General features: G+C 44.4%; 1 protein-coding gene across 2 annotated transcripts; it reads left to right on the top strand.

Annotated features, from left to right (window-relative positions):
* jph3a (junctophilin 3a) lies at positions 1–27,791 on the top strand. 2 transcript variants are annotated; one of them, XM_033629344.2, is made up of 6 exons: positions 1–648; positions 770–1,732; positions 18,755–19,535; positions 20,553–20,677; positions 22,660–23,906; positions 26,013–27,791. In XM_033629344.2, the coding sequence occupies exons 2-6, from the start codon at positions 1,351–1,353 to the stop codon at positions 26,091–26,093; spliced, it is 2,616 nt and encodes an 871-aa protein (XP_033485235.1). In that variant the 5' UTR covers positions 1–648; positions 770–1,350; the 3' UTR covers positions 26,094–27,791. The 2 variants fall into 2 exon arrangements, with proteins under 2 accessions (XP_033485235.1, XP_033485226.1); XM_033629335.2 differs by having other exon boundaries at positions 366–1,732.
* The last annotated feature ends 95 nt before the right edge of the window (positions 27,792–27,886 follow it).

The raw sequence follows: 27,886 nt of genomic DNA, 5'->3' as shown, positions 1-27,886 counted from the left end.
GTCAGTCTGGGTCTGATGAGGCTCCCTCAGCGACGGCTCCAGTCCATCAGTCTGCCTCCGAGACAACAGTGAAAAAGACTAACAACAATTAGGTTTTGGGGCAAGAGTGTCACAGGATCAATGAGCTCACAAACCTCCAGTTATCAGGAAAACAGATGCTGACTGACCAGATCTGAGTCTGGGAGGAGGAGAGGGTGAAATAAGGCTGGATAATTAGGAAGAGCAGGCTGTATCCCCGAAGGGAAAGAGCAGCCAGCTCCGTGCATGCAGCTATTCGCACCATCCCTCCGTCTCTATCTCTTTAAGAGCTGAGGGAAGGAGTGTGTGTGCGTGTGTGTGAGTGTGTGTGGGGGAGGGGTATTGGCTGGGGTGGAACAGTCCTGTAATGAGCAGATTTTAGAGAGAGAGAGAGAGAGAGAGGCCGAAAAACAAGAGAGGACAGATGACTTGGTGGATTTGGGATACAACAACAATCCAGGTTTCAGACGAGCGCTGAGATGGAGAGGACAAAGGGAAGAGGAGAGGAATAATTAATTTTGTCTTCTTCACATCCTCGTCTCCAGGAGAGGAGAGAGTGGCTCATCCTCAGATCACAGCAGAGCGGAGAGGAGGAAGAGGAGATATTCACTCTCCGTTATGTCTGCCGAGGTGTGTGTGCGAGGCTGAGGCTGTGTGTGGTTATGGATGTGTGTGTCTGAGCCTTGTTTCCAGGCCATGCTACAGCTACAACTTCTCTGATTTTTTTCTCTTTTTTTTTGATGGCGTACAGTGCAGCAGCATCCCCGTCCTGTCTCCCCCTCCGTGTGCCGGCGGTGCGGCAGGGATGTGTGGATGCTGTAATGTCTGATTGAGCCGAGCTCGGTCGCTGCTGCTGCCACCGCTCTGTGGGCCTCTGGGACTGCTGGAAAAGCCTAGGCCTCACTTGTCTGGAGCGCCCCGCTGCACGGGCTGAGGCGACGGGCCGGCGAGCTCCCCAGCTGCGAGGCTGCGTGGAGCAGGAAGGTGGAGGAGGAAGTGGAGGAGGAGGAGGATGAGAAGCACTCTGAGCCTGCATGCCCATGGGAAGCAGCATGCACGGCAGCTGCGTTCGTCACTCCAGACCCATCGCTGAGGCTTAGGCTGCTTCTCCGTCATAAGGTGATGCTCTTCGGGCCACGTCCGGCTGCTTTTAAAATGAGGAGCTGGTGTTTCACGTCCTAAACTAAGAGGAGAGGGAGAGTCGAGGCCCTGCACCTCCATGCTACCAGATTCAAACGAGGCCTCCTCCCTCTTTGCTCCTCCTGAGTGAACCCGGCCTTTGTTTTTTCTTTCTCTTGACATTCTAAGGATTTGCCTAAACCTGTTTCATGCATGTCCACTGGAGGCAGGTTTGACTTTGATGACGGGGGGTCGTACTGCGGGGGGTGGGAGCAGGGTAAGGCCCACGGGCGAGGGGTCTGCACGGGGCCCCAGGGTCAGGGCGAGTATGCAGGTGCCTGGAGCCACGGCTTCGAGGTCCTGGGCGTGTACACGTGGCCCAGCGGGAACAGCTACCAGGGCACCTGGGCACAGGGCAAGCGGCATGGCATCGGAGTGGAGAGCAAGGGCCGCTGGGAGTACAGAGGGGAGTGGACGCAGGGGTTCAAAGGTCGCTACGGGCAGCTGGAGAGCACGGCGAGCGGAGCCCGGTACGAGGGGACGTGGAGCAACGGGCTGCAGGATGGATACGGCACTGAAACCTACTCTGATGGAGGTAAGACTGCTGAAACGCTTTCTCTTCCTGCATCTTCTCACTAACGTCGGCTCACAGATCAGATTCAGTCTCGTCTGACATCTCATCTCTTCATCGTTCCACAAACTGACTCTCAGGCTGCAAGTGGAGCGACTTGCTTACTTAGCCTGCTGCTGAAATCTACTGTAACACATCTACGATGTACGCTACATAAATAACATGTAGGTCACATCCACATGCATGGATGGATTACTGAGCAGGCCTACAGGGCCCAGGCCCAAGGGCCCCTGGGGCTTCAAGGGGCCCTTATCAGTAGTATTTAGTATAGTATCTGTGCAGAAGAGAGACAGAGTGGATCTGCTGTGGCAGAAAGCTCCAGACAGGAGTCAGTCGGCTTCTCTTCGTCTCCAGCATCAACTAAATATTCAGGATTATGTAAAGTATAAAAACTTAAGCTGCAGTTTTTCAACCAAAAGAACCTGAGAGTTTAACTCTGACACAGACACGAGACAACTACAATAAGACACAAAACTACAAAAGAGATACAAATGACTACAAAAGATGCAAGGTGGCTACAAAAAGACAAAAAGGGGCTACAAAGACATGGAAATTATTACAATAAGGTGCAAAAAGGGCTAAAAAGAGATGTTCAATGATTTAAAAAAAAGATACTTAACAACTAAAATTAGATGCAAAATGACTGCAAGAGACGTAATAACAATAATGAGACACAAAATTATTACACAGATGCCAATTGACTACAAAGAGACACAATATAACTACAAAAACATGCAAGACAACTACAATGAGATGCAATGGAACTACATACAGATGCAACAGGACTACAAAGAGATGCACAATAAATACAGAGACGCAACACAACTACAATGAGATACAAAATTACTGCCAGATTCAAAAGACTACAGTGAGAAACAAAATGATTACAAAGAGATGCAAGACAACTACTATGGGATGCAAAATGACTACAAAGACACACAACACAACTGCAGTGAGACGCAAAATGACTATGAAGAGACATAAAATAAGCACCAGATGCAAAGTGAAAAATAAAATTACTACAAAGAGCAACACAGCTACAAAGAGACACAACACAAATACAATGAGATGCAAAATGAATACAGAAAAAAAACAAAGTGACTACAAAGAGACACAAAACAACTACAGTCAGATGCAAAATGACTCAGAGACAAAAAGTGACAATCAAGAGCTGCAAAACCACGAACAACACACTCACATCTCTTTTGAGTCTGGGTGTCTTGTTCCAGTGCAGGAGGGTGGGGGCCCATTACATGTTGGTGCTCAGGGGCTTCACAGCCTTTATATCCGCCCATGTCCACATGATGAGGAGGTCTGTGTGTCTGTCCACCTGACCGGCCTCATTATGAAGGAGGTCTGTGTGTCTGTCCATCTGACCGGCCTCAGTATGAAGGAGGTCTGTGTGTCTGTCCATCTGACCGGCCTCAGTATGAAGGAGGTCTGTGTGTCTGTCCGTCTGACCGGCCTCAGTATGAAGGAGGTCTGTGTGTCTGTCCGTCTGACCGGCCTCAATGTGAAGGAGGTCTGTGTGTCTGTCCGTCTGACCGGCCTCAATATTAAGGAGGTCTGTGTGTCTGTCCATCTGACCGGCCTCAGTATTAAGGAGGTCTGTGTGTCTGTCCGTCTGACCGGCCTCAATATGAAGGGGGTCTGTGTGTCTGTCCGTCTGACCGGCCTCAGTATGAAGGAGGTCTGTGTGTCTGTCCATCTGACCGGCCTCAATATGAAGGAGGTCTGTGTGTCTGTCCATCTGACCGGCCTCAGTATGAAGGAGGTCTGTGTGTCTGTCCATCTGACCGGCCTCAGTATGAAGGAGGTCTGTCCGTCTGACCAGCCTCAGTATGAAGGAGGTCTGTGTGTCTGTCCGTCTGACCGGCCTCAGTATGAAGGAGGTCTGTCCGTCTGACCGGCCTCAGTATGAAGGAGGTCTGTCCCTCTGACCGGCCTCAGTATGAAGGAGGTCTGTCCGTCTGACCGGCCTCAGTATGAAGGAGGTCTGTCTGTCTGACCGGCCTCGGTATGAAGGAGGTCTGTGTGTCTGACCGACCTCAGTATGAAGGAGGTCTGTCCATCTGACCAGCCTCAGTATGAAGGAGGTCTGTGTGTCTGACCGGCCTCGGTATGAAGGAGGTCTGTCCCTCTGACCGACCTCAGTATGAAGGAGGTCTGTGTGTCTGACCGGCCTCAGTATGAAGGAGGTCTGACCGGCCTCAGTATGAAGGAGGTCTATGTGTCTGTCCATCTGACCAGCCTCGGTATGAAGGAGGTCTGTGTGTCTGTCTGTCTGACCGGCCTCAGTATGAAGGAGGTCTGTGTGTCTGACCGGCCTCAGTATGAAGGAGGTCTGTCCCTCTGACCGACCTCAGTATGAAGGAGGTCTGTCCGTCTGACCGGCCTCAGTATGAAGGAGGTCTGTCTGTCTGACCGGCCTCGGTATGAAGGAGGTCTGTGTGTCTGACCGACCTCAGTATGAAGGAGGTCTGTGTGTCTGACCAGCCTCAGTATGAAGGAGGTCTGTGTGTCTGACCGGCCTCGGTATGAAGGAGGTCTGTCCATCTGACCGGCCTCGGTATGAAGGAGGTCTGTGTGTCTGACCGACCTCAGTATGAAGGAGGTCTGTCCGTCTGACCAGCCTCAGTATGAAGGAGGTCTGTGTGTCTGACCGGCCTCGGTATGAAGGAGGTCTGTCCCTCTGACCGACCTCAGTATGAAGGAGGTCTGTGTGTCTGACCGGCCTCAGTATGAAGGAGGTCTGTCCGTCTGACCGGCCTCGGTATGAAGGAGGTCTGTCCGTCTGACCGGCCTCAGTATGAAGGAGGTCTGTGTGTCTGTCCGTCTGACCGGCCTCCATCATTCTGACATTATTAGATTATCAGACTGTGGACGCTGAAAGGAGGACGCCTGTTTCTAATATTAGAAATTAAACCGTGCTGAAATCTCATCACTTCCTGTGTTTAGAGACACACACACACACACACACACACACTTATAACAACACACCTTCACCCCTCTCCCCTCTGCATCCCACCCTCTGTCGCCATGGTAACGCCGAGACAGCAGGTCAGCGTGTCACTAGAGACCAGCTCGCGCCTCTCCTGCTCCTCTGATTGGCTCCCTGTCTCCGTCAGTCTCGTTTGTAAATCTAGGCCGTTTGATAACCGATGCTGCCCGGCCTGCTCCGCCCGCTCCGCCCGCTGCCGAGCACCGCCCGGGGCCCGGATGATGGAGGCCAGGTCAATAAGTGATGCAGGTGGAATGAAAACACGGTGTGTGTTCTTGTGTGTGTGTGTGTGTGTGTGTGTGTGTGTGTGTGCTGCATTGAAGGTGGAGGTTGTTTACCGGGAGGTGGAGGCTGGCTCACAGCGCGTGCACTAAGCCTCACATCCTCACACCTGCTGTTTTAACACGAGACCGTAAAATCTGAAACAAAGATGGAGGTGAGGAGAAGGAACACATATTAAAAAAAAAAAACCGACTGCGTCACGCGACAGCTCTGCTCCTCTCTTCCGCTCACGTGGAAGACCGCTGACAGATGAATATAGCACGCACGAGCTGACACATTTTCCACAACCCAATAAATGTGAAGGACGCTGTTTTACACACACGAACACACACACACACACACACACACACTGATAGGCCTGTCAACACAGTGAGCTCTTATTAAAAATGATAATAAAATATCATGCAGCCTCGTGCACCGAGCGCGAGACAGTCCGTGTTGGTTTCAGCACCGCGGACAGCTCCTGATGCACAGACACTGAAACAGGAAGTCAGTTTGAGGAGTTTAAATCAGCTTTAATAAGGGAAATAAATGTCAGTAAATGAGACGATACTATGATTCAACAGGAGAAAATACTTATTCAGCAAAAATACAGAAAGTTACCTAAAAAAAAAAAAAAGAATCAGTTGAGGCTGAAGTCTGGTTCATCAGTTCTCACAGGACTCACCTGCAGACTCATCATACAGTTTATATATTCATCTGTTAGTGGTATCTGTTTCTGCTCACAGTTAACAATGTGTTTGGCCATTTTGTACCACATGATGAGACAGGAAGTAAAGGACTGTTCTTTATTTATCAGAGGAGGAGGGTGACTTTGTCTTTTTTCTTGTATTTTGAGAGGCTACAGATATTTTTCCTTGAATCTTCCTGAATGACAGATGGAAAATGCACGACCCTCGCTCCACCATCAATTAGCTATTAGATTTTTATAAAGTACCCTTTGATGTTTGAAAATTGAAAATTCAAGATGAAATCCTGGAGTTGAAAAAAAGCCTCAGTTCTTCCCTCTTGTCGTGCTGGTTAGTTTGTGCAAACGAACAAACCGAAAAGTGATTTTTATCATTTTGTTGCAAAAAAAAAAACTCTTACAAACTGCATATTTATTGAGTTTCAACAGCTGTTTCTCCTTTAAAATTTATTTTGTTTTTGTGTTTTTACTGTGGAAATCTTTAAAGTAAAGGATGATATATTAGAGACTGTTCTTTATTTATCAGAGGAGGGGGGTGGCTGGGGTGTGACTTCCCTGAAGATACAGATATTTTTCCTTGAGCCTCCTGAGTGACTAGCAGAAAATGCACGACCCTCGCTCCACCATCAATTAGCTGTTAGGTTTTAATAACGTACACTTTAATGTTAGAAAGTTAAAAGCTGAAGATGAAATCCTGGAGTTGAAAAAAACCTCAGTTTTCCACTCTTGTCGTGCTGCTGGTTTGTTCCTGCAAACAGTTTCTTTTTGGCCAGATTTTAAATGAGACATAGAATACAGTGATTTTGATGATCTATACATTTTTTTAAGCTTAGATTTGGTTGTGTTTTTCTCTTCTGACTGAAGTGTTCACTGCACATGATGTGTCCAAAGACCATCCGAAATTCGAAAATCCAATGATAATTTCTGGTTGTACAGTTTCTGGCTGATAAATGGTGTCCTTCAGGCGATTTTTAAAGAAAACAGGCCTTCCAAAAAAATTTCATTAAAAATTGGCAGTAAGATAAATACAAAAAAAATAGCCATTTACAGTTGTTTGCCGCTCCCCTTTGCCATTATAACAAACCTAAGCCCCTCCCCAGTGCTTAAAAAATGATTTGACAAGCACCACAGAGCTCAACTTTTGGAATTTAGTCGTGCACACTGCATGTCATGTGACGAGGACTAACCAATCACAGCTGACAGATATATTTCCTTCTTCAGTAAATATCAGTCTGTGATAAATATGGAGGAGAAGCTGATCATGTTAGTGCAGAGCTGTCAGAGCTTTACATCCGTCTCACAGCCAATATTTTAGCCCAATACACGCTCAAAAAGCAGCGCCTGGAAGAAGATCAGCTCTGCACTCAGGTTTATATCTTAGTAGGCTATGACACGGTGGTTGTTATGGTTGCTCAGCAACCTCAGACGCAACCCGCCTCCGCGCTCTTGAAAGCTGGCACGGAAAAGGTGCAAGAGTCTCACACAGTGCCTGACCTCGTGTTTTCCAGCTGGTTAAAGATGCAGCATGTGTACGGCCCCTGACTCCACCCAAATACACAGACTTATCTGACTGGATTGTCTCTAAGCCAATCACAGTGTTCCACATCATCTGAAGTGGACTGCAGTAGAGCCACGCCCCTTTTTTAACAAGCATGGCCGACCGTGAGGCAAGGAGGAAGAGTCAGGCACGTTTCAGTCCATTACTCAGGCTGTTACAGTGCATACTTTGTATTTAAGCAGTTTTTGAAGTGAACATGAAACATTTACAGCTCTTACTCTGGATTATTTCAGAATTATCTGTCCATTGGAACGGACGATGGATCTGTGTTTCACCAGAACATGAAATATCATTTAATCAGAGAAATACTGTTCTGATTTGATTTTCTAATGACACAGTTAGCTGATATTGATCCTGATGATTATGTCCAAACAATGGTCGCACATACATTGTAAATGGACCACAAGCACTTTTGATTAGTGGTGGACTGTCGGACATTAAAAAAGCCAAGAACAGCCGTGCTTGTCATTATCTTCAGATGCAGCATGAGCGACAGGCTGGTAAACTCCAGTAAATAGTCTGCACCACGATGTTTCAGTAGCCAGCAGAACAGTCAGATCGGAGCAGCATCAACTGTTAATGCTGGAGAAATGACAGTTTGTAAGTGTGCAGAAATTATTTGTAGTTGTAGAAAAAATGTAATGAATTTTTTTTTATACAACCTGTCACCTTGATTCTAAATTCTGATACACGAATAAGCCCCACTGGTTAACTGGTAAAAAACATACTTTATTTCTAAGTACATTGAATTTCCAGCACAAAGCTTTTATTTTGAAGTGCCGTTTCCTGCTGTAGAGTAAGAGACAGCTACTCAACAGAGACAGAAAACTAACTCAACAACATGTCCAAATGCCAGTGTGACATTGAATGTAATAAACTGTGAGGACCTTGAACTGATGACAAAGGAGTAATCTGGACCCTGTGGCTGCACCAGTTGGGAACCACAGCTGTGTAATATATTTTTTACTTTTGGTATTTTTAATAAATATTCAGATGCAGATACGTGTTCTGAACTTTTGAATGCAGGACCACCACCACCACCACCACCAGCAGACCTCAGATCAGATCTGAGAGGAGACAAATGAAACTTCACAGAGATCTGACACCTGTTTTGTTTCCTCAGGTCTGAAGTTTATTTTGATGTTTTGCAGCTGTGAGTGGCTCCTCAGATTCTGTTTGCATTGCATTGTGGGAGGGTAGTGTCCATCAGCAACACCATCAAAAGGACAAACTCTTTCATGTGTTCAGTGTTTTCACTGTTCTGACTTTACTGAATTTAAACTGAACACAACCTCCTCAAATCTCGAGTAGGATCAATGTGTAGCATTGAGTTGGGAAGCAGCTTCTGTCTGTGACCCACTTCCTGACTACATACTAATGCTGTGTGGTACTGTATGTTGTGTGTTCACTCTGACATGGCCCCATTAACACACTGGGGGTTTATTTCCATTATAAACTGGAAGATTACGTCATAATGAAATCAATGCATCAATAATTATAATCCAATAATAAAACAGACATTGTTATTCATTCTTAAATGGAATTTTCTGCATAATGAGAACTTTTATTTTTGGTACTTTAAAGTGTAACTCTGATATTTTCCAACCTGGACCCTGTTTACCCGTGTTTTTGTGTTGGACGCTTCGTTTCCACTTACGTATGTGTACGGAGACAACCAAAGTCCATTCATTCCTGTGGGTATCTCCGTAATATCTGATGTGCTGTCCATAATATTTCGGTGCAGAATTTACCGCGTTGTTATTATTGCGTACAAAAAAGATTGAAATATTGTGCTTTTACCGTCGATTTAGGAGAGACCGTATGACAGTGTGCTAGCTTAGCTAACAGGCTGCTAACTAGCTAACAGGCTATTTCCTTTAACAAACAGCTCTATCTCTGTAGGGATCCTTTCTATAGTGTTGTCAGACACTTAGAATAATAATATGAGCCTGTCAGTGACAAAACTCCTCCCCTCTGTAATGTTTCGGTCCAGAAATTGCTTCGAGTATGTTCAGAAATTTGAACTTCTACAGTGGATTTCAGAGAGACTGTATGACAATGTGCTAGCTTAGCTAACAGGCTGCTAACTAGCTGTTGCCTGTCTTGATTTTTTTTTAATGTGTATTTTAATGTTTGCACTGTTTGCTCTGTCTTTTTATCGTTGTTTTCTACATCTATTTTATTTTTGTTATTGATGTTGTTTTAACTCTGTACCCCCAATGTGCAGCACTTTGGTCGACTGCCATCCTGACTTGACTTGACTGACTTGATTGTCAAGTGTGTTGTATTCTGCTAAAATATGGTTATACATTATATACAGTCAGATTTCTAATGAAATATTTCACAAATCACACTCTGTACCTGGCAGGTCAACATCTTCATTCATTTGTTGCCATGGTCCAACATTGGTCCTGTTTTTGTCCCGGTAATGTTCCAAGCACATATTCCAAACTCCTGGATGGCAAAAAGGGACAACATTAGCCCCTCCCCCACGGCTACTGGTAGTTTCTGTCAGGTTTCTATCCATTCAGAAACAAATGCACTTCCTGGGGTTGCACACTAGAGGCATCATCGGTGTATTTACGTATCTACAGACACCAGTCACATGCGTCAGTGGAAACGAGGCAGAGACTAATGGGAACAAGAGTAACGTACAATAACAATCTGAGCCTGTCAGTGACAAAACGAACATTCTTAGTAGACGTACATTGACGGTGTGAACAGAGTAGTTACATTACAGCCTGTTCGTGCAGCTGACAGCGCTGTCTCTCAATACTCAACCAATTTCAAAAATGTCTTGATTTTCTTTTCTTTTCTTTTCTGTCGTTATTATAACAACTTTCAGTGTTGTGTTTTCAGCGTGTTGTTTCCCTCTCCAGTGGCCACAACAAACAAACAAACAAAAATCAGTCTCTCAATCAACACTGTTTTAGAGTCAGTTGATTTTGTTCTTTAGCTCCTGAAACAAATTAATTACACACTGAAATTGAGGCTTTAGTGTTGCACACTGGAAAAGTGACAAAACAGAAAATACTCAAATTCAGTCCTAAAAACACTCAGTTTTTGAGTGTGCTGTCAGCAGGCACTTTTCTCCCACAGTGCACTGCATGAGGAAATGTGGGAAATGTGGGTGCTGATCAGAGCTGAATAATAATTGTATTATTTATAATAATAGTGGATGGTGGTGAGACAACACTAATTGCACACTAACTAAATTAGACTACAGTACAAACTGTATTTATTAAATCAGGACGCAGTGACTCCTGTTTTTTATTTGTGAAAACATGGAGAGCCGCATGGAAAAACTTTTAAATCCTCTCTCAGGTTTTCATGTCAGCACCACAGACAGCTGCAGCTCAGGATCTGTTATTAAGAGTTTCCTGTTTTAGAGGATAAAAAATCACTTTACTGATGTGATCGAACAGGAAATGATACAAAACATGACATCAACCAAAACTCGGATTTAGAAAGCTGCTGCTGTTAAACTTATCAAACAGAAACTTAAATGTTTTCAAACAGATTTAACTCATAGTGAAACTTTTCTGTTCACTCCTCACATTATTTGTCACTGAATCCTTTCCTCTTATGAACCACTCTGAGCCGTGAGCTACGTGTTTGAAACCTGTGTGAAGAAGAGTTCGCTGGAACAAACCATGATGACTCTGTAGTGCCGGTCATTAAGCGGCGCGATGGAGGAAACACCCAAAGTGGTCATTTCCCAGAAACTCATCACCACAATCATTTAATAGCTGTAATTATTTCCTCCAACACAACACAACAACATCAGTGATGTCACTGACTTTAACCAGCAGCGTCTCACAGTGAGCTCAGGGTGAAGAACATGAGTTTAATTTGAATACTGCTATAATTTGCTTTTTCTGACATTAAATGAATGTAAATCATCTCAGCTGAACGAGCTGCCGTCACATTTCAGGTTAATTTGAGGAAGCTGTGACAGTTCAGAGCAGATAAACACACTGGTTCTTTTTTATTGTTCATTTGTAGAGAGTTTTCCAACTTTCTGATTTATAGCCTGGTATTTTTTATCGTTTGTATTAATAAGAACAAACTTAATAAGACTGTGAATATGTCAGGCAAGATTACGGCAGTGGTGGGTCGAGTACTGAAAGTCTATACTCGCGTAAAAGGACAATTGTGTGTTTCTTAAGATGACAAAATAAAACAACTGCACTTAATAAAACATGTTAAATAAAGTGTAACAGGTAGGCTAATCACACAAATAAGGACAATTGATAAATGAAATATCTCTCCATCTCTTCCTCTTTGTGAAACAAAACAGTTTAAAGCCCCACAGATGACTGGTGACAACTAATGTTGGCTAGCAAACTACATTCTCACCAACAGTATCTGCAGCTGACTTCAGTGTATGAGGGACTTTTGAAAGAGTTTTTGGGAGGCGAAGCGAGCACTTCATAACTGTTGGGGTTTTTTTAGATTTTTTCTATAAAGTGTGTCCAGATGTGGTCAGAGACCGTCGCTAGGAGCTGCTTCTTGTCTCTTGTCTCTGTCATCATCGCATTGCTTCTTTTTCTCGCAGGCAGCAGGAAACTTTGCATCTGCAGTAGAGATGCTCCTCACATGGTGGTGTGAAGAGCATCTCTACTGCAGGTCGTAGTTTTGCATCTTTCCAGTTTCTTGGCAATCAGTGTGAGTATCCTCAGGATACACCTCTGATCCTGACCCTAACCTCATCTTTAGGTGTAACTCCTAAATATATTAACAGGTCTGAAGGGACATTTTCTCAGTTTCTATCAGGAGAGACTCGTTCTGAGATAAAAGAATGTTTATATACATGTGCACATAAGTAACAGTAATGTGAAAAGTCTTTGGCGTTTAGACCCCACCGTGATGTCATATATTCCAGGAGGGTGGCGAAGACGTAGTAGATTAAGGAACCCCCTCCCCCAAGGTGTCAAGACCCTGGTGGTGATGAGATGAGATGAAGAGGGAGCTGAGGATCTGGGTGTGAAGAGGAGTGGGCTTTTGATGAGCTCATCCTCGGCCCTGGATAAGGTGACTGGAGGTGAACAGGGTGGAGGAGCTGACAGAAGCAGAGTGAGTGACTGCTCATGCTGCTGATAACCAACGTGTATTGTCATGTTGTTCCCCAAAAAAGCAAAATCGGATTCAAAAAAGAAAACAGCTTAAAAGGACAGAAAGAAAACTGACTTAGTAAAAAAAAATACAGACGATGCAAGACAGAGCATCCGCTTTGGTCTGCGCAACGTAAATGTCGCCATTATCATCATGTCTGCATCGACCCCTGTGTGGACGTCTGCATGCACCCCATTTTTTGTGACTGTCTTGACTCTATTCATACCAAGCACGCCAGCTGTTCATGTTCCAATCTCTTGTTCTTTACTCCAGTCCAAGGGGCGTCTACTGTACTTAGTTTCAGTTTCACCTGATGTTGGTAGTAGGAGGACGTTACGTCACCTCCCTGCCCTCCCGTTTACTTCTGAGGGTTGATGTGGATCCTTCAGTTTACTATGAAAGGAGCCACATGCGCATCAGCATGACCACAGCTCTCCATAGGCATTCAGTACGGAAATCATGGCTGAGCCTTGTTGCTGTTCCCATTCAGCTTTCACATTAAAACTCCTTATTAACACCCACTGTACACGTCCTGCTGAGCAGCAAACAGCAGATAGACACATTTAAAGACCAGCTGGTGAACACAGTGGAGCCAGAGACAGATAATTCCCTCAGGTGCTGGTGGAGACCAAAAACAGAGACAGTATTGGACTGACACTCATCACGTGACACAGACACAAAGATTCCTGGTGAATCATCAAGTTGTTTTGTGTCCAATCTGGAAATCCATCGGTTAAAAAAAAAAAAAAAAAAATTTTTTTTTCTTCCTTTACCTCTGGAGGCACAGCCCGGAGTTTTTCGACTAACGGAAGTGCAGGGGCCTCGGCAATCACTCACGCCCTTCACTTGCGGCGGTGCCCCCAGGGAATCACTGTGTTGTTTACAAACACTTCGGGTAGAAAACCAGCAGAGTTTAGCTATATATCATATTTTTCACGTCACTATATCACTGTGTAGACTAATCTGATGTTTGTTAAGTCTATGAACACAATGATTGAACAAATGTTACTATTTCTCTGTGTTTTGTAATTAACATGGTTATTGTAGATTAGCTGGGCTAACCGTTAGCTGTTAACGTTAGCCGTTAGCGGTGGCTGTAATAACCATAGACTGTATAAAAATAAGGTAATAACTCAATAAACGGTCCGTGAATAAAATATTTTTTCCAGCGGATATCTTAGTTACAACATGATTGAGCTAGCAAAGCAGTTTTGTGTTGCTATGTGTGGTATTTATTCAGTTAGGGGAAATCACGATGTCTAGAAAGCATCAGTGGCTGCAGCTGACAGGGACAGTTAGCAACATCGGGATGTCATCTGTTAAAAGCCTCCCGTTGTTGGATACGACATGAAACTACTGCAGTTAGCTCAATCATGTTGTAACTAAGACATCTGCCAGAAAAATATTTGTTTTCACATTGATGAGACAGCGTTTTGGGTGGAGCGGTCGCTATGGACGTGGAGCTTGCTGATTCTGTAGGTGCACATTTCCTGGGGACACCTGCACGTCTCGGCCACGCCCCCTCCATTGTGATTGGCTAAAGCGCAGCATCGTTCAAACTCAAAGCCCCCCCCCCCCCCCCCCCCCCCAATCATCTTTCACACAGGGCTGCCGACAGATTCTACAATGGAAACTGCAGAATCTGCTTATAACACGTAAACGTTCAGTTCTCCACTTTGATTACATTAATGCGGTCTTTGGATTTTGGCTTTTAATGCTAACAGTTAACACCCGGTGGATGTTCCCTCTGGGCTGGGAGTGAGGTACTGCCCCAAAAGAAGGAGCTCAAGTATCTCAGAGTCTTGTTCACAGTGAGGGTAGAATGAAGCGTGAGATGGATCGAGGTTTGGTGCAACATCCCTAGTGATGCAGGTGTTGGGCCGGATCGTCGTGGTTCAGAGGGAGCTGAGTTGCAAGTCATAGTTTTTGATTTCCTGGTCCATCTCAGTCCCAACCCTCACCTACGGTCATGAGCTCTGGGTAGTGACTGAAAGAATGAGATCGCATATAGTGGAAGTGGCCATAATGAGTTTCCTCTGAGGGGTGTCTGGGCTCAGCCTTAGAGATAGGGAGAGGAGTCAGACATCCGAAGTAAAGCTGCTGCTTCTTCGTGTGGTAAGGGGTCAGTTGAGGTGATTCAGGCATCCGATCAGGATCCTCCTGGGCGCTTCCTGTTAGAGATGCTCCGGGCACGTCCAACTGGTAGGAGGCCCCGGGGCAGTTGGTATGACAACATTTAAAAATGTGACTTATTCATGGACCCATGAGAAAACTGATTTGTATCTTTGATTTAGAAAATTAAACAATTTTAAATTGCAGATCCGCAAAAATGATTCAGAGGCCAGTTTTCTCTTTAAAATGTTCATGTTTGTTTTGATTAATGAAACTTAAGATTGTAGTTTCAGTTTTAAATGATGAGTCACTTACTTAATCAGGTGATCTGAGGATGATCAGTAACAAGATAATTTGACAATCAGCTATCAATCAAAATATGTCGAGTCACTGACCAAAATCACCAAACTCTCAAGTTGCAGCATCTCCAATGTTTTTAATCTTTGTAAAGTGAATATTTTTAAGTTTTGGGCTGTCAGTCACTATCTTGTCTGACATTTCAGAGACTGAATGATTCATGGAGAAAGTGATTGTTAGACACAGCCCTTGTTTCTGTCACCTTGGTTGATTGATCACTCTGTTCTGTGAGTCAGAGGTATGGGATGTGCTGAGGCTGAGCCCGGCTCGAGTGAAGGAAGTCAACACAGCTGTTACAATAACTTTCATGACATGAAAGTCTCTGAGCTTTGTCAGCTGGAGCTGCTGCTGCTCCTGTAAATGAAACTGACGAGCCGTGAGTTGAACAGGAGGCTGAAATATGAAACTGAGGATCTGCTCCACCTCTTGTTCCGCCGCCCTCGGGGGGTTTGAGGAGAGGATGGGGGGTTTAAGACATTGACCTCCCCTTAAAGCAGACCTGCTTTGTTTTTAAGCCTCTGCGGGGAGCTCTCCTCCTTCCAGGAGGTCCAGGAGTCGATGGCAGATTATTTTTCGTTGGTGTTGAGATGGAGAGGAGGAGGAAGAGGAGGAGGAGGAGGAGGAGATGACATGTGGGAACCTCTGTGGTTTCAACAGAGCTGATGGATTTCAATGTTTGTGTAGAGGAAAAGATTTTATTTTATTTATTGATCATTTTCAGAAGTTTTACAGAGAATTCACAACAAGCTGAAAACAACACGTCTGCTCCTCTGTTTCACAAATAATCAAACTGTCAAACTGTCGGCTCGCGCTTCAACGCATCCTCAACACATCCACTAAGTACGTTTACTCTTTGTACTGCTCTGTTTGTACTTTATGTAAGTACAAGTCTGAGGTTCTTGTACTTGAGTATTTTCTTTATATGATACTTTCTACCTTATCTGACGGCTGTAGTTACTTCACAAATGAAGATTGTTACACAAAACCACATGAAGAGTTCATAGAATCCGGTGTTTTGTTAGGAATTAAATTCTCCAACAGTTTAAACAAGTCCAGATGAAAACATTAGTTAATGGTTCACATTAATGCAGCTCATTCTCACTCCTGATTTGTAAAAATACCAACGCTTTAAGCTTGTTACATGCATTTTGTCTTTTCAAAATAAACTATTTTCACAGGAAATGTACAGTTTCTGCTCGTCATACACTCTTTTTAGAACGTTGGTAACAACACTTTGTTTTTAGGTTTTCTTCCTCAGGTTTCAGCAACAAAAGCAGGTGGTTTGGTTTAAAAAAATATTGTAGTTTGTCTTAGAATAAGTACTTTGTTAATAACCAGTGTTGGGCTAATATATGATGTTTTAGCTGTAACAAATGGCCAACAGGATTTCAGGTAATATTATTACATTCACAATGTCATGTAACACGTTACCACCTGGAATAAACTATTGTTTTCATTTTTCATTCATCCACACCGCTCCACCTCCGCCAGTACGTATCGTAGTATCAGAAAATTATCATCTGGAGGTTTTTGTGTGTTGTCATGTCATCACACGCTACATTAAGGAAGAGTGTTGGTGAGTTTCCATTAATATTACCTACATCGTATCCTGTTCAGCTTTTACGTCCTAAGGCTGTCTGAAAGCAGCGCGGACAAGGAGCTGAACTCCGGTTTGTTTTCTTCCTCATCCTGGTGATCGGCACATCTGGGTGATGTAAGTGTATGTTGGATGTGTTTCCATTCACATCTCTGACAGCTGCAGAGCAACACCGACACACAGTCCTATTCTTATACACAACTCTCTCTGTGGTGATGCTGTAGCTGACCTGCACACTGGGAACGGGCACTGTGGGTCAACAGCTCAGATGTAATAATCTGCACTTGTCACAGTGACTGATTCTGTTTGTTCTGTTTGCCGCCCAGTGTGTCTCGTACTGCTGCTAAAGGGTTCCTTGTAGCATCAGTGTCTGATGCTGAGGGCCACTGACCAAGGGATGGACACACACTGCAGGCTCCTGGGTAAAAGTTCAGAGTGTGTTTGATCCGTCCACCCTTGACAGTTTGGGAGTGAGACCCAGTTGATCATTCAATTAGTGGACTGATAGAAGATTGATGTGAAACTGTTTTGTTTCCTGAAGTCATTTTTCACATAAAATAATTCACATCACATCATGAGACATCACACACACAGTAATCCTCTCGTTGTGTTGCAGTTTATTGGTTTGTCTCTCTAATCTGTTGAATCTTAAACAGCTCAGGCACAAAGGCGTCAGATTTGCTGGATAAATACGAGCGCTCGGTCAGTTTTTATAAAGTACATATGTCCTTCTCTGCAGCCGAGGAAATGCCAAATATCTGCTGTTATTCTGGGTTTATCTGATTTATTTTCACTGCCTTCATGTTGTGCCAACATGCCTCGGTTTGGCACCGAGTTATTTTAAAAGATTTTATTCCTGGTGTAGAGAGGCAACCACACAAAGCTTCACACATGAGGAGGATCGATGCATAAAGTCTGTGGGACATCACAATATATCTGCTGTATCACGTTTGTTCGTCCACATCAGGAGACACTGTTGGCTCTTTTAGGCTGATTAGTACTACAGTATGTTTTTAGTAAACGTCTCATTGACTATTGCAGAGATTATAATGACATTTTACAAACATTCAACGCAATGATTTTCAGGTATTTAGTCATAAACCAAGGTTTTGGACAAATTTAGATTTTGACCTGATGATGGCAGGAGACTGGGGTCTGCGTACCGTCTGAGTCAATGTTGGCTTTTTATTTTTAGACTTTGTTGACTTAATACTGTCACAGTGGGCACTTCTGACCTGCCATACATGCCTTTCTCTCACTCACCCGCCTCTCCACCACACCTACCTGTCAGCCTATCACCTGTCCACACATCTCCCGCTCCTGCCGGTCCACCACACCCACCTCATCAAGCCACCTGCTCTCACCTGTGGCTCATTACTCTCTGCCACTATAAAGACTCCAGCATCACGGACTCTTGTTGCCAGATTGTTCTTTGCAATATCCATGCAAGCCTTTCTAGGGCTGATCCCCAGACAGCTTCCTCATCACCGGCCTCGTCTGCCTCTCACTCTCCTGCTTCGTCTGCTCCCCGGTGAACCACTCAGCCTTTCTCGACCAAGAGCTCTGCCTCTTCCTTCCTGGTGTCTGTTCGCCTGTTCTCCAAGGCTGTGTGGAGAGACTGTAGTGAGTTTACCTGTCCTGCTGCCTGAGGTTTCCTGTGCTGTAGATTACCTCGCCGTGTGGCTGCTCATTCAGCCTTTGTGTGCAGCGTGGAATCCACTCAGCTTCACCGCTGGTTGTTTGACTTTTTGTCGGAGCCACCCTGCCTACAGTCGGCTCCACACAGGTGTGATGGCTTCCCTCGTGTGTTCTCATGGTTTTGGAGTCTCTGCTCATCTGACGTCGCCTTATGTCTGCTCTCTCATGGTACTGTTGCACGTTGTGGACACCAGCTACTCACCTGTTTTCAGCTTCGGCGATCCACACTGAGATCCCTGGACAAAACCTGTTTCTAGGAAGGCTCCGGGCCAAGATATTGACTGCTCATTTTGTGTTTATGAAAGCGATGCATTATAAACAGTCCTGACTGTCATCGGTGCTGATTAGAGTCTGAAACCCACGTGTCACAAATGTTTCTATAGGAAGTATAAAGCTCCTAAATGAGACTGTGAACATTAACTTTAACTTTAGAAGAACAGCTGAATAGACCCGTTCTCGTTAAAGCCATATTTCGATGTTGCCCAGGAATTGGCTAAGGACAGCATTGGTTGCAAATAGCATCTGCCATTAAAAGAAGGATGTAACTGTGACTCTGTCTGTGTCTGTTTGTCTTTCAGGAACCTACCAAGGCCAGTGGCTGGGCGGGATGCGTCACGGCTATGGCGTGCGTCAGAGTGTACCGTACGGCATGGCGGCCGTCATCCTCTTCCCGCTGAGAACATCCATAAACTCCCTCCGTTCCGAGCACAGCCACGGCCCTCCGGCTGTGCTGGAGGACGGCAGTGCCATCACACCCACAGATGGGGTGGTGGCTGGGCTGGCTGGGAGCCCCGTGGGCCGGGGTGGGTTTGCCTTGACGGCTCCAAGTGAAGCCGAGCGCCAGAGGAAGAGGAAAGGCCGCTTTCGGCAGTCCATCCTGAGCGGCCTGAAGTTGCGGCGCTCTGAGTCCAAAAGCTCACTGGCCAGTCAGCTCAGCAAGCAGAGCTCCTTCTGCAGCGAGGCCGGCATGAGCACCGTCAGCTCTGCTGCGTCTGACATCCACTCTAATACCAGCGAGAGCGAACAGGGAGCTCCTGTGGACGCCACTGTCACTGAAATGTATGCTGGTGAGTGGCGGAGCGACCAGAGGGCCGGCTGGGGCGTGAGTCGGCGCTCAGACGGCCTGCGTTATGAAGGTGAATGGGCGGCAAACAAGAGGCACGGGTACGGATGCACCACATTCCCTGATGGCACCAAGGAGGAGGGGAAGTACAAGCAGAACGTGTTGGTGAGCGGGAAACGCAAGAACCTGATCCCACTGAGGGCCAGTAAGATCAGAGAGAAGGTGGACCGCGCCGTGGAGGCTGCCGAGAAGGCTGCAGACATCTCCAAACAGAAAGCTGAGATCGCCATGTCCAGGTAACATGTTCTCTTTTCAGAAAGGGTGGAGTTCCAGATCCTTTATGTAAAGGGACAGTTCACCCCAAATCAAAAATTACCTGTAGTGCTATGTATCACTCCGGATAGTTTTGGTGTGAGTTGCTGAGTGTTGGAGATATCGGCCGTACAGATGTCTGCCTTCTCTCCAATATAATAGAACTAGATGGGACTCGGCTTGTGGTGCTCAAAGTGCCAAAAATAAAATACGTTTGACAAACTCAGCATCAATGTCTCTTTCTAGGAATCATGACCCAGTAACTCAAGATAATCCACACACCTTGTTGTGAGCAGTTTCATGTAGGAACTATTTTCATTCTGCCAAATATACATGCCAACCGTATCACTACGCAGAGGGAAGGGTGCGTCTACTGCTAGCTCACCTAGCACCACTGAGCTACAGTAGCTAACGTTACAGCTCAGCCGAGGAGGACGCCATTAGTATTGGCGGGTGTAATTCAGTAGAAAGAAAATGGTCACAAATCTCGTCAAACATTAAACAAATCAGATAAAAACTTTGAAATATAACCAGTGAACATCTTCTGCTCATGAGCTCTGGATTGTGGCGCAGAAAGTATTCAATACATCTGTTGAAAGCGTCGCTGATTTTAGCATCTGACTGTTGCTTTTACAGGATGTAACGCCTCTGAAGATATCAGATCATAAAACACAATGCATATTGACATGTGGCTGTATAATATATGTATTTGTTTTAGGTCTAGTTGTTAAAATGAGAGTCACAAACTTTAAAAGGCTACTTTTCAATTAAATTCCTCTGCTTCCCTGTCAGTCAGTTTTTCTCTCTGAAACTTCCAAAACAAACCAAACTAACAATGAAATAAATACTGAATCAACAATTCACAGAAAGTTCAGAGAGCTAAACATGTTTCCTGGATGTGATGTTATGAAGGTAAAGCAGAGAGCAGGGACCAAACAAAGCAGTAATGATAACCATCATAGCTTCAGTCTGACTGCAGTGTTTCTACCTGTCCTGTTCAGGATGAGCCACGCTCGTGGGAAGGCGGAGGCAGCTGAAGGAGTGGCGCAGAAGGCCATGGAGGAGTGTCGACTGGCCCGGATCGCTGCCAAAGAGCTCTCTCCCTCCTTCCACATCTACGGGAACGGTGAGTGGACGACACAGAAGAGGGTCCAACTTTATTTCCAGTAAATTCTCATGCTGCTCTGAATAACCTTTTTATTTAATCAAATGTTTACAACACAGAATAACAATAAGATTTTTAGCATTTAACATATGTTTGATTGTAAAAACATTATGCTTGTGTCAGCAGACACATTAATTTTTATCATATGGAGATTATTTACCAGCAGCTCTGACTGTATGTGTCATATATTTTGATTCATTTAGAGAATCATTTAAAACCTGCAGCTGTCTGATAACCAACAAAGGAGCTGGTACTTTTTGCTGGATATTAGAATACAGATACTCATGTAATCACGTTGCAATGATTGTTTAGTTGAGAGACAGAAAAATAATCTAGTGTTGTGTAAGTAGGGCTGCAACCAGGGGCGTAAATGTAGACAGTGCAGGCAGTGCGGTTACGCTCACATTAAATAAAAAATGGTGCCATTTGCTATCTACAGGCTGTGTGCCTTCAAAAATACAAACCAACCACAGTCATGATTTTCTTGTCTTTTCTTTTGGTAAAATAGCCAGTGGCAATCTATAACAACATAATATGCTTACTCTACATGAACTGGAAAAACTATGAATAAACTATATATATATATAAAAAACAATTCAATTAAATGACGTTATTTTCTTTGATATTTTTGTCATATGATTTTTGCAATGATGATTGTTGGGCCTAATATCAAGTCTTTATTTGATCATGTGACAAGACGATACAATACAGGGGCTGGTTTAGGTGCTAAATCTGTCATGACTGCCAAGCTGAGCACATCTGCAGGTCCAATGAGCAGTCATGACTTTTAAACATAGAAGCAGCAGTAAGAAAAAGACAAAAAGGAAACGAAGAGGAGGAAAAAGTAGCAAAGCTCCCTACATTTTTACAAACACTGCACGCCCCACTGCACACCAGTGTGCAGTGGGGCGTGTGGTAACTACCTTACGCCACTGGCTGCAACTAGTGATTATTTACATTCAGTCAATGGCCCCTTCGCTTAGCCCCACCCCCCTTGGATACTGTCGTCAAGCTTGTTGAGTCAGTATGGTGTTTTTAACACTATCAGTGAGACATTACATTGGAAGTAATAGCAAATTTCTGGAATAATAGTTCTAATATTAGAAATAGTATAATAATATAAATATAGCTGCAAGCGGCAATTTTCACTTTTATTATTTAATTTTATTTTACTTCACACTAATAAACAAAATTAGTGTCTAAAGTCACTGAAAACAACATTAACAGTTTTATACTGCCTCGTTTTTCCCTTTTAAATGTTGAGCACTGAACGGTCCTCATGGAATGACTCAACTTATTCATTTGCAAAGATTGTTGCTGTGTGTCATTACATTATCCTGTTTGGATAGCTTACAAAATATACAGCATTACTTTTTCTTTTGGCTTTCTTCTTTTATGGCCAAATTTCGGCCCACTTTTATGTTGCTGCATTTCCCCCAGAGACCCGAGTTGTAACAATGAGTCATGAGTCGTGACTGAATGAAAAGAAAGGAAGCAAATGATGGAGTCATTATCTTTATTTAAAATCTACATAAAAAGATGTTTAAGTACCTGGACTTAATAAAATATATATATATATATATATATATATATATATATATATATATATATATATATATATATATATATATATATATTAAACATGTGGATTTACAGTGGGTTCAGTGTTTACTTACATATTTTGATCTCATAATAAAGTACAGAGGATTAAAGCCTTTGAGAATTCAAACCAAATCAAGTGTATTCACTTAGTTAATCCTCTCTAAGCCGACAGTGACTGTCAGCACCAGATGCAGTTTGTATGCAGCTTTTCTCTCCTTTTGTTACCCTGCATGCTAATAACACTGACACACACACACACACACACACACACACGGCGATGGACTCGCTGTGGCTTGGTGCCAGGTCTCCTCACTGGTGTTATTCTCCAACTGTTTTCGTAGGGCTCGAATGTCAGAGGCCCAAGCACCAGGACGGCAAGGACAAAGACCATGAGGTGATCTCCACGGGAACAGACAGTCCGGAGCTGTGCACGCCGGATACAACGCCGCCTGTAATAACACCTGATCTCAGCCCCGTGCTGAGCGTGCCCACCTCGCCCCCCCACAGCCCGCCCAAGCACGCCCATCGCCCCAGAAATGCTTGCTTCATGCGCCAGAGCGCTGTGGACGATCAGGGCGGGGCAGAGATCCAGGTGCTGGTGGAGGGGCGGGGCATGGATCTGCCCAGGGGCGGGGCTAACAATTGGACTGATGACATGTATCCGGACCGCGGGGGCAGCAGCCGCTCCACCACACCCTCCCTCCTGGAGGAGCAGGAGGGCCAAATTAACGGCCACGAGCAAGCCCCTCTGTCCAACCACAGACCACGGGAGAAATCCTCGTCCAATCACAAGTCCCGGGAGCACGCCTCCTCCTACAGAGCGTGGGAGCACTCCTTGTCCAACCAAAAGCCCTCCAAGCAAGCCTCTTCCAATCACAAGTCGAGGGAGTACTCGTCCTCCAATCACAAAACATGGGATCATTCTTCCACCAATCACAAGGCCTGCGAGCATGCCTCTTCCAACTACAAGCCGCAGGTGCACATTTTATCCAATCACAAGGCCTTGGAACATAACATGTCCAATCACAAGACTTCTGAGCATGCTTCTTCCAATCACAAGTCCCAAGATTATATCTCCTCCAATCACAATGCAAAGGACCACGTCTCCTCTAGTTACAACCCTCGAGAGCATGTCTACTCCAACCACCATCCAAAGCAGCACAACCCCTCCAACCACAAGCTTAACGAGCATGCTGTAATCGACCAAAGGCTAGACGGCCTCACCGGGGGTTGGACTGCTGAAAGCACCCTTAGGTGGAGCCCCGCCCACTCGCGCCTCACAGAGCAGGACGAGGAGAGGATGAATGACTATACGGTGGACATGAGGCTCCAGTGTCCGGACTCGCAGACGTCTCGGGGGCTGGGCCCGGAGTCCCCGGCCCCCAAAAACAACAGGCTGCGATCGCGAGGCCTTCGGCCGGTCAGAGAGGGATCCATGGACTCTGTACAGATGCTGGACAACCTGAATGTGGGGGCAGAGCTGGAGGAGTGGCCGCTGCACAGGGACCTCACCCTCTCCCCACCCCTCAAGTCTCAGCCCATCACTCTGGAGCAGGAAGGAGAGCATCTCACCCTCAAATCAAACTCAGTGAGTCAGCACGCTTCCTGTCTGCCTGTTTAACAATCCCTTTATGTGCTGAGGGTTCATCACAGCAACTGAATCATCGAAAGAAAAACTAAGAGTTTAATACTTCCACAACTTATCGTCTCAACATTCCTGTTTGTGTCCAGGTTAAACATGAGAGCGACAACATGTTAACCAGTGAGCTTTAGAGGCATTGGTAGCCTCGGCTAGCAGTTTCCCTCTGCTTCCAGTCTTTATGCTAAGCTAAGCTAATCACCTGTAAGCTCTCATACTTCATGTATAGACAGAAGACTTAGCGTCAAAGGTTCATCAAGGAAGCAAAAAATAATAGGTCCAATATGTAAAATTTGACTTTATGATTTTATGGACACACAGAATGTTCGTTTTCATTTTTATACCAAAATGAGCTTCATTCTGTCGTCGTGTTCTCAGTTCTGAAATAGATGATGTACCCATATGGACCAAATCACTGTGACGTCGCGCCAACAACAGTCACTTCCAGATAGATGACTGGCAACTAATTTGAATTGAGCAGATATGTAAAATCATCAAACTTTTATTGCTGTTGTCGTTTTCAGCTGTAACTGTAGCATTTAAAGATATATAGTGAAACATGGTGGTCCGACTGACCCAGGTTGGCCTTTTTTAAGTGGCTGGAGGCAGCGTTTGCTCTGTGCTGTTTGATTTTGTGAAAGGGACGCGAGAGCTTTCTACCTGGAAATTATTGTAGCTAAACATTGTGATTCTTGGCAACAACCTTTTTCCATGACAAAAACGAAACAATAACAGGCTAAATATAGATCTTGATCATAAAAACTAAGATGAAATCTATGATTCATTTTCGTTGATAAATTGAAAATGTTCGTGGTGGACTACTGGACATGCCATGCCCGAGAACGGCTGCGCTTCTGATTATCTTCAAATGCAGCATGAGCAACAGGCTGTTAACTCCAGTAAATAGTCTGCACCAGTAGCCAGCAGAAACAGTCAGAGCGGAGCAGCGAAAGCTGTTAATGCTGCAGAAATGACAGTTTGTAAGTGTGCAGAAATTATTTGTTGTTGTTAAAAAAAATGTCTACATGAAATTTTTATACAACCTGTCACATTGATTCTAATTTCTGAACATGAATGAAAAAAAACAACAACATAGAAAACATAATGATTCAAAGTTAAATTAAATGTCATGAATTTTTGTTTGAACATTTTCATCTACGAAGATTTAATCTAAAATAGCTGTCAAAATTAACATTGACCGCAAGTGACTCACAAACATGTCAAATTTGTACAGTGAATTTCCAGCACAGAGCTTTTATTTTGAAGTGCAATTTCCTGCCATAGAGTGAGTTACTAATGGACAGCTACTTGCCAGAGACAGCAGCCTAATTTGACAACACAACCAATCGACACTAGTACGACACTGAATATATTAAACTGTGTGAACCTTGAGCTGATGATTGAGGAGAAGTCTGGACCAGTTGGGAACCAGTGATCTCGAACATTTATCCCAGTTAACTGTCGGTGGAGCAGCTCCAGACTTTATACCAGCTAGACAGCTGTTCATGTTTACTAATATTTTGGAGCATCTCAGACAATAGGAATAATGTATGATTATGAAAATGGGCGTAGTTCCACTTAAAGGATTTATTACAACCTTGATCCCTTTTAACGGCCTCCTCTTCTCAGTTGAAGCCGACTTCATGTTTTTCTTTTATCAGTTTGCACAGAGAGCTGAAGTCCCTCTCCTTCCAGCGTCCACCACGGGACCTCGTATCAGGAAAAATGTCTACAGTCGTCAACATGGAGAGATATTCTGATCCTGTTTGTGTCATTAATCACGTGTCATTTGTCAATTTAAAAGATGATTTTGCAAGTTACGAAAGTCGCAGTGTGTCGTAGGTTTGTCGTTATACTATTTGGTTTTGTGTGAAATCGCTCAGTGGACAACAGCTCTCGTCTTGCTCGATATACGTCTGTACTGTACATATTTTTATTAAATAAGGTCCCATGATGGACAGGGGAAGGGGAGGGACTACACATCTGTTTTGAGAGAACTTGTGCATGAACTGGACTAACTTCTTCTTCCTTTTCTCCTTCTCTCCTCTCTTTCAGGGCTCCAGCTCTATTCTGGTGGTTATGGTCATTTTACTCAATATTGGAGTAGCCATTCTTTTCATTCACTTCTTTATTTAAGCTTATACAGGTATGATCTACTAAGACTTATTGATAACTACGGTATATTATATTATTACTTACTGAGACGGACATTCTGCCTATTCGACTGGAGCCCGCAGCCCGAGTGACGGACACAGCAGAGCCTTTCTATTGTTGCTACTGGTCTTTTCCACCTCTGTTGAAGCCCGTTTCAGTTTCTACGAAAACACCGTTTCCTTTTCAGATGCTTATTTTGAGCTTGCAACCATAGAAAAGAAAGTAAGAATAAAGAGCGCAGCTTTAAACTAGCGTGGTGTATCGGGACACACGTGCATGGGTGTCCATCAGCTGTTCAATGGACTGGAGATGGCACAGGCAGTTTTGCCCATTTTTCCATCACCCTAGACGAGAATACAGCAACCCTTGTTTCCTGGTTATCATGAGAGACATGCTAACCAAGAGCATGGCACACACTCCAGAAACAATAACCCCCCCCCCTTTAACCCTTTCCCCTGTCGGCCCCCATCCACCAGTCTCTAACCCCTATTCGCACTATGCGCTACATACAGAACTATGCTGCAAGAGTAGATCCATTTTAAAGGGCTCCGTCATTATTCTTTTCTTTTTTCCACTACGAACTGCACACACAACCATTGCATGAGGCTGTGTGGGGTTTTAAAAGTGCATTTTCTATCCCTTTAACATCACTGTTCTGTCCTCATTTGTACGCACTCCATCCTGGTTGTCACCTCACGTCCAGTCAGAATCACCGAATCCGAGCGCATCGGATTCATCAGCGACCAACACACTCCAAGACCCATGAGTCTAAACCTCGAGGAACTTCCTGAATTTATTGTTAAGTGAAACACATTCGCACGCAAAAAAAGAAAAGAAAAAAAAAAACATACACATTTAACTGCTGACATACTGAGGAGGGTTCAGCCTTGCCCCTTTGTACAGCCTTGAGACTGTTATGTTATAACCACTAATTCTACTATATATGTGTATGTGTCATTATTATCAAAGTTTGTTACTTTTTTGCAGTTTGCAAGACAGAGAGAATGCTGAGTGCCTCGTATTTATTCATTTTTCCGTCTCTAATTTATTTAAAAAACCCCGACCCAAGATAATAAAACACCCAGGCTGAGAGGAGACAAATAACCTTCAACATTAAGAAAGGTGACCCCGCCCTTCCCCCCCAGCACACACTCTCTCTCTCACACACACACACACACACACACACACACAAACACACAGACACGACACACACACAAACCTCCCTTCCACCCTGAAATGGCATGCACTGTTTTGTCTCTCTCCCCCTTTAGGACCAGTCAAAAAGGGAAAAATGGGGTTTCTACGGTGTCATTTCCAGACACTTTTTGGGCCGGATGAGATTTTTTTCAGCATGTTTGTTCAGCCTGCTCAATCTGGTGTCAGTTTGTGAGTTTCTCCCTCTCGTCTCTTTTAATCCAGCAACACAAGGCTACGTGAGACATGGAGAGCAGTGTAAAATAAACGCTAGCTTTTAAACTCTCAGTGGATTTACCGAAACGTCCTGAGTTTATGAATGATATAAAAAGAAACTCTCTGCTACTGTATGTTTTATACTTCGCACCCAGTGGCATCATCATGTTGTGACATCATTGCATGCCCAAGCATGCTCTTTCTTACTCTTTGGTTTATGAGGTTGTTTCGAAGTTAATGTGGAGAAAATAATGAAATGTTTGAAATTAACCAGTTTGTTGTGGTTTATTGCTGCCGCCTCGCCTTTTCAGTCACATGATTCAGTTTCATAAAGGTGGTGAAGAACATCATAGATGAACACATGA

This window comes from Epinephelus lanceolatus, chromosome 2 (assembly GCF_041903045.1).
Source record: "Epinephelus lanceolatus isolate andai-2023 chromosome 2, ASM4190304v1, whole genome shotgun sequence".
NCBI classification, from domain to species: Eukaryota; Metazoa; Chordata; class Actinopteri; order Perciformes; family Serranidae; genus Epinephelus; species Epinephelus lanceolatus.
The sequence above is the reverse complement of the archived record's forward strand: the minus strand, read 5'-3'. Positions and strand labels throughout refer to the sequence as shown.

Excerpts from the sequence above, each read along its gene's own strand:
- jph3a (XM_033629344.2), top strand. The coding sequence starts at position 1,351 with ATGTCCACTGGAGGCAGGTTTGACTTTGATGACGGGGGGTCGTACTGC. Across the intron at positions 19,536-20,552 it reads GCTGAGATCGCCATGTCCAG|GATGAGCCACGCTCGTGGGA; the intron begins GTAACATGTTCT and ends TGTCCTGTTCAG. Across the intron at positions 20,678-22,659 it reads CTTCCACATCTACGGGAACG|GGCTCGAATGTCAGAGGCCC; the intron begins GTGAGTGGACGA and ends CTGTTTTCGTAG.